General features: G+C 53.9%; 2 protein-coding genes across 2 annotated transcripts; both read right to left on the bottom strand.

The window, feature by feature from the left end:
• Positions 1 to 400: 400 nt before the first annotated feature.
• Positions 401 to 998, bottom strand: ETH_00017405 (uncharacterized protein; the record flags this gene model as incomplete). Its single annotated transcript, XM_013380418.1, has 3 exons — positions 401 to 474; positions 651 to 732; positions 912 to 998. 3 exons carry the CDS (start codon positions 996 to 998, stop codon positions 401 to 403), a joined length of 243 nt encoding a protein of 80 aa, XP_013235872.1.
• A 2,981-nt stretch (positions 999 to 3,979) lies between these two features.
• On the bottom strand, positions 3,980 to 6,032 carry ETH_00017400 (uncharacterized protein; the record flags this gene model as incomplete). The annotated part of the gene is made up of 5 exons (XM_013380417.1): positions 3,980 to 4,471; positions 4,726 to 4,910; positions 5,181 to 5,319; positions 5,630 to 5,714; positions 5,941 to 6,032. The coding sequence occupies 5 exons, from the start codon at positions 6,030 to 6,032 to the stop codon at positions 3,980 to 3,982; spliced, it is 993 nt and encodes a 330-aa protein (XP_013235871.1).
• Between the last annotated feature and the right edge of the window lie 51 nt (positions 6,033 to 6,083).

Here is a 6,083-nt window from a genome sequence, read left to right as displayed (position 1 = left end):
CAGCATTTTGAGCATCGAAGAAGGACCCAAAGTGGTTCGCACAATGTCCGCTATGGCCTTGCTCGCCTGCCCGCAAACCCTAAACCCTAAACCCTAAACCCTAAACCCTAAACCCTGGACACTACACAGCAGCACTTTGAGCATCGAAAAAGGACCCAAAGTGGTTCGCACAATGTCCGCTATGGCCTTGCTCGCCTGCCCGCAAACCCTAAACCCTAAACCCTAAACCCTAAACCCTAAACCCTAAACCCTAAACCCTGGACACTACACAGCAGCATTTTGAGCATCGAAGAAGGACCCAAAGTGGTTCGCACAATGTCCGCTATGGCCTTGCTCGCCTGCCCGCAAACCCTAAACCCTAAACTCTAAACCCTAAACCCTAAACCCTAAACCCTGGACACTACACAGCAGCATTTTGAGCATCGAAGAAGGACCCAAAGTGGTTCGCACAATGTCCGCTATGGCCTTGCTCGCCTGCCCGCAAACCCTAAACCCTAAACCCTAAACCCTAAACCCTAAACCCTGGACACTACACAGCAGCACTTTGAGCATCGAAAAAGGACCCAAAGTGGTTCGCACAATGTCCGCTATGGCCTTGCTCGCCTGCCCGCAAACCCTAAACCCTAAACCCTAAACCCTAAACCCTAAACCCTGGACACTACACAGCAGCATTTTGAGCATCGAAGAAGGACCCAAAGTGGTTCGCACAATGTCCGCTATGGCCTTTCTCGCCTGCCCGCAAACCCTAAACCCTAAACCCTAAACCCTGGGCCCTAGGCTGTAAACCCTAGCAGCAGGCTGAGGGCCAAGAAGACCTCCGCTCGCGGCGCGCCGGCGGTCGCTCCCGCTGCTGCTGCTGCTCCCCCTGCTTCGGCTGCTGCTGCTGCTGCTGCTGCTGTTTGGTGGGTTACCTGGATGTTGGCGAGCTGGGCCTTTCGCCCAGACTCTCTTTTAGTGTTTTGCTTGAAGACAAGCACGGGGCCTCTTGGGCGAATCATTTTGAGGGTTTGGGAGAGTGTGGGGTGGGGGCTGAGGTGTACGTACACCCGAGAAGAACAACAGCGACTGCAGCGCAGCAGACACCACAGGGGCCGCCTCGCTGGGGCGCGGGCTGCTGCAGGGCCCGCAGCCTAGGGTTTAGGGTTTAGGGTTTAGGGTTTGGCCCGCCGCTGTCTCTGGCAGGTCGGGGCTGCAGCAAAGCCAAAAAGAATTGCATGCAAAGAGCAGCAAACAATTCCAAGAAATTAAATATGCCCAACACGAATGGGGGGCCCCCGCTGGGACACGCCGACTTACCCCTGCTGCTGCTGCTGCCGCTGCTGCTGCTGCTGCTGCTGCTGCTGGGGGCAAAAGGCCTTGCTTTGCCTAGTTAATTTGCTTTAATTGCTGCTTCACCCCCTTGGGCTCAGCGCCGCACCAAAGAGCCTGCGCCCCACGTGCGGCCTCTGGGCCCAGCCCCAGCCCCTGCAGCCCTCTTTTTAATTATTTAATTCTTTTTTTGTTTTTTCTTTCTTTTTTTATAGTGTATTTCTGCAAAAATTCCCGTTTTCTCCGCGTGCTGGCGAAGCCGCAGGCAACGCCCAGGTGTACAGACACCCCAGTGGGGGGCGCATGCACCCAGTGTCGGCGCTGCGTTTTTCTGTTCTTTTAATTCCAGGGAATGTAAAAAAGATAAAACTCCACTTTTTGAAAATAATTTCATTTGAGGTGTATGGACACCTCGCCACATGCCGCACTCACTCAAGGCGGGGGCGTCGCTCCCCTCGGGTGTCTGTACACCCCGATATGCGCTCCCGAGTCTGCTGGCTGCAACTCGAGCGCCGCAAATTAAAAGGAATAAATTAATTAAATCGAAACTTGAGGCCCCCAGGCCTATTAGCTTGGGGTGCAGCTTTCAAAGAGTTGACTTGTTTCCGCTGGCTAGCTCGCTGCAGAAGCCCAAGCTGCTACATCCTAAGTAGCTAGCTAGCTAGCTAGCTAGCTACCTAGCTGGACTGATAGCTTGCTAGGTTGCTAGCCAGCTAGACTGCTAGGCAGCTAGATTCGAGCTAGCTAGATCGCTAGCTAGCTAGATTGGTGGCTTGCTAGCTAGCTAGATTGATGGCCAGCTAGACTGCTAGCTAGCTATATTGCTAGCTAGCTAGCTAGATCTCTAGCTAGCTAGCTAGCCACATCGTTAGCTCGCTTTAGGTGCAGCAGTCTGGCCTCTGGCTCATGGGCCATTTAGCTCGAGTGGTGGAGCTGCAGCAAATCTTTGCCACTTTTTGTCTTCAACGAAAATGAAGCAATTGAAGACAGATGAAAAATTCAACTTTTCTAAATAAAAAGAATTCGTAATTAATGAGGGCTTCTGTGGTGCTGCGGCTTGGGGTGTCAAAGAGCAATGGGGTGCACAGATACCCGAAATAGGAGCCCCGAGTGCTGTTCGTTTAGGGTTTAGGGTTTAGGGTTTAGGGTTTGGCGTGTCCCGATTAAAATGTGCCTAAGGAATGTTCATTTGTGCCAAGTCTGGCCTCTTAACTGTCAGCTTCAGGAGTCTGCTGCTGCTGCTGCTGCTGCTGCTGTCGTGCAGCTTCACCGGTCCTGGTCCTGCTGGGGCTCGCTTGTCCAAGCCAGGGTTTAGGGTTTAGGGTTTGGGGTTTAGGCTTTACCACTAACACGGTAGTAGAAAGCAGCAGCAGCAGCAGTAGTAGTAGCACCACTAGCAGCAGCAGCAGCAGCAGCAACATTATCAGCAGCAGCGCGGGGAGCTGCTGCTGCTGCTGAAGTATATTGAAATGGCCAGACACGCAGCTTCGGCTCTTGGGGGGTTTTGCATTTAAAAAGAAAAAACACTAAAAAGCCTTTAAAAGATAGAAGCAGCAAAAATCTGCTGCTGCTGCCTTTGCTGCTGCTTTTACTGCTGCCTTTGCTGCTGATTTTGCTGCTGCTTTTGCTGCAGCTTTCGCTGCTGCATCCTTTAGCGGGGCCCCGGCAGCGGGCCTGCAGCAAACCTGCATTTGTATTTTTGAAGAAAAAGAAAAAATATTTATTCATCCTCCGTTGAAGAACATTCAAATATTTTGATGAATACAAAAGCATCTAATAAACTAAATATATAAAAAGGGTTCTATTATTACTATACTGGAGGAAATGAGAGGCTTTTCTGTTTTAATTGCTTCCCTTTTAGAGAATAAAAGCGTCTTTTATTTGTTTATCTTTTATCTTTTATTTTATCCGTTAAGTAATATTTATTTATCTTTCGTTCAAGAACTTTCAAGTATTTCAATTAAATAAATCAAGTCTTTTTTTCTTTTGTTCTGCTGCTTTGAGCATTCCCGCCACCGCTCCAGTGTACATACACCTCAGCCAGCGCCCTCAGGCTTCCCTGCTCCAGGTGTACAGACACCGTACCTCCGATAGTGAAATCCGCGCAGGCGAGCGCCTTCCACCAGCTAGCTAGCTAGCTAGCTAGCTAGTTGGCTAGTCGACTAGCTGGCTAGCTAGCTAGGTGGGTAGCTAGGCAGCTAGCTAGGTAGATGGCTAGGCAGCTAGCTAGGTGTGTAACTAGCTAGCCAGAGACGACTGGGTCGCTAGCTACCTACCTAACGAGCCAGTCGCCTCGCTAGGTAGGTAGCTAGCCAGCTAGCTAGCTAGCTAATTGGCTAGTTAGCCAGAAAGAAAACCAAGATAAGTAGCTAGCTAGCCGCAGCACTGAAAGCGTAGATATCATCGCCCTTTAAACTAAAGTTTGCTCATTTGAGCCTCTGCAAAAAGTCGCTGCTGCAGCCGCAGCAGCAAGGGCGGTTAAAATGCTGCTGCTTCAGCTTCTAAAATATGGGTGTCCCTGCTGCAGCTGCTGCTGCTGCTGCTGCATAAGCAGCCCGCGCAGCTGCAGAAGTGGCTTTGCAGCGAGCACCTGCGCTGTCTGCCCGCAGCAACTGCTGCAGCAGCAGCAGCTGCAGCAGCTGCAGCAACAGCAGCAGCAGCGGGTGCGTAGCTACTTGGGGGGGCGTTTGCTGCGGCTCTGGAGTTTGGCCCTTTCTTTGTTGATGGCTTCCTCGACCTGCTTGAAGTAGCGGAGGCAGTTTTGAGTGAACTCTCTGTTGCTGTTGACAGCCCTGAGCATGGCGTTGAGTCTGTGGATTTCGTCTGCGGAGTCGCGGGCGGCTTCTTGCTGCTGCTGCTGCTGCTGCAGCAGCAGCTGGCTGCGCACGGCAGCGAGGGCGCCGCGCAGCTGCTGCTGCGCACGCCCCAACTCCCCGTCGTGCACCCCACACGCAGCCACAAACAGACCAATGGTCAGCGCCTCCTGGTCCACTGGTTCCCGCAGCCCCCCGAAGCGCAGCGCCCGCACGCACTTGAAGACTGTGGGGTCCACTCCTCCGAGGGCCCCAAATTTGGACAAGACAAAAGCGCCTCTTCCGAAGGCCCGCGAGGTGAAGACCCGCAGGTCGCAAGCAATGCCCTCTTCGCCGCTGCTGCTCCGCAGCTGCAGCAGCGCAGCAAACGCATGCACCTGCTGCTCTCCCCGCATTCCCTTCCAAACTACTTTTATTTGCTTCCAAGGCGACCGGCAGCAGCAAACTCTAGGCCCCAAACCCCACACTCTGCCACCACTGCACGTGCACCCCGCCCCACAAACGAGCAAGCAGCAGCAGCAGCAGCAGCAGCAGGAACAGCAGCAGGAGCAGGAGCAGCAGCAGTAGCAGCAGCAGCAGTAGCCGCAGCAGCAGCAGCAAGTACCTCGGCAGCAACGACCCGGTCTGCCTGGGGCTCGGGGAATTCCAGCTCGGGGGCCCTGCAAGGGGGGCCCCCCAAGGGGGGGTGGCAGGGGCCCCCCTTGGGGGCCCACTGGGTTTGCTGCAGCCAGGCGGGGAGTGCTGCTGAGGAGGAGACAGAAGAGCGCAAAATGGAGACGGAAGCAACTCCTGAGAAGCAGCAAAAGAGACAAAAGAAAGAATAAATTGGAATTTAAAAACGCAAAATAAATATTTAAACTAAAATTGCAAAAGACACAAAATAAAAGATGCTAATCCACGCACAAGGCGCAAAATCCGACAGAGAAAAGACACAAAAACAGACACAGGAGACCCCCGCCGCAGCAAAAACGCTCAGCAGCAGCAGCAGCAGCAGCAGCAGCAGAGTAAAAAGGAAAGGAAGTGCAGCGAAGTCCGGAAGCTGCAGAGACAGGGGCCCACCGTTCGGCAGCGCTGCGTGGGGTGTATCTCCAGCTTCTGTGCGCCAGAAAAAAGCAGGGCCCCAAGGATTGTCATTTATTTCAACTCCGAAATAAAAAAGAAGATAAGCATTATTGTACTGTCCGTAGTTCACAAACAGCTGCGAAGCAGCAGCACAACGCGCAGCAAAGGTCCAGCCGCAGCAAACAGCCCCAGCGAAAGAGAAACGCAGCAGCAGCAGCAGCAGCAGCAGCAAAAACAGCAGATCGGGCGCCGCACACAGCCCCAACGCAGGAGAAACGCACCAGCTGCAGCTACAGTTGCAGCTGCAGCAGCTGCAGATGCAGCAGCTACAGCTGCAGCAGCAGCAGCAGCAGCAGAAGCAGCTGCAGCAGCAGCAGAAGCAGCTCCAGCACCAGCTTTAGCAGCAGCAGCAGCAGCAGCAAGGGACTCAAAAGTCACTATCTCACCTTTTCACCGGCATGAGTGTCTCTAGGCGCCCTCCAAACAAGGCCCTCCGGAGACGTCTCGTGCTGCGTGGCGACGTCCGCACTCCTGCAGCAGCAACAGCAGCAGCAGCAGCAGCAGCAGCAGGCGTGCAGGGGAAGCAACCAGGGAGCTGCTTCCTGCCGTGGGGCAGCAGCGGTGCAACGAAAGTCCACAGCAGCAGCAGCAGCAAGGGCGCCAACGGCCACAGCAGCAAGAGTGCCACAAGCTGCTAAGTCAACGGCAGAAACAACAACAGCAGCAGCAGCAGCAGGAGCAGCAGCAAGGGGCTGACCAGTGGTACTGCTGCAGCTCGTCAAGCGCAGACACAGCAACATGTCCCTCCCCATCCCACACACTGCGCGCATGCACTAAAGAGACAGCCATTTTGATGTCCTGTTTATTTGCTGCTGCGAGTTCTGCTGCGAGGGGGCCCCT

Source organism: Eimeria tenella, genomic scaffold, assembly GCF_000499545.2.
Source record: "Eimeria tenella Houghton genomic scaffold, Eth_scaff603, whole genome shotgun sequence".
NCBI lineage: Eukaryota > Apicomplexa > Conoidasida > Eucoccidiorida > Eimeriidae > Eimeria > Eimeria tenella.
This window is presented reverse-complemented; position numbering and strand designations above follow the sequence as displayed.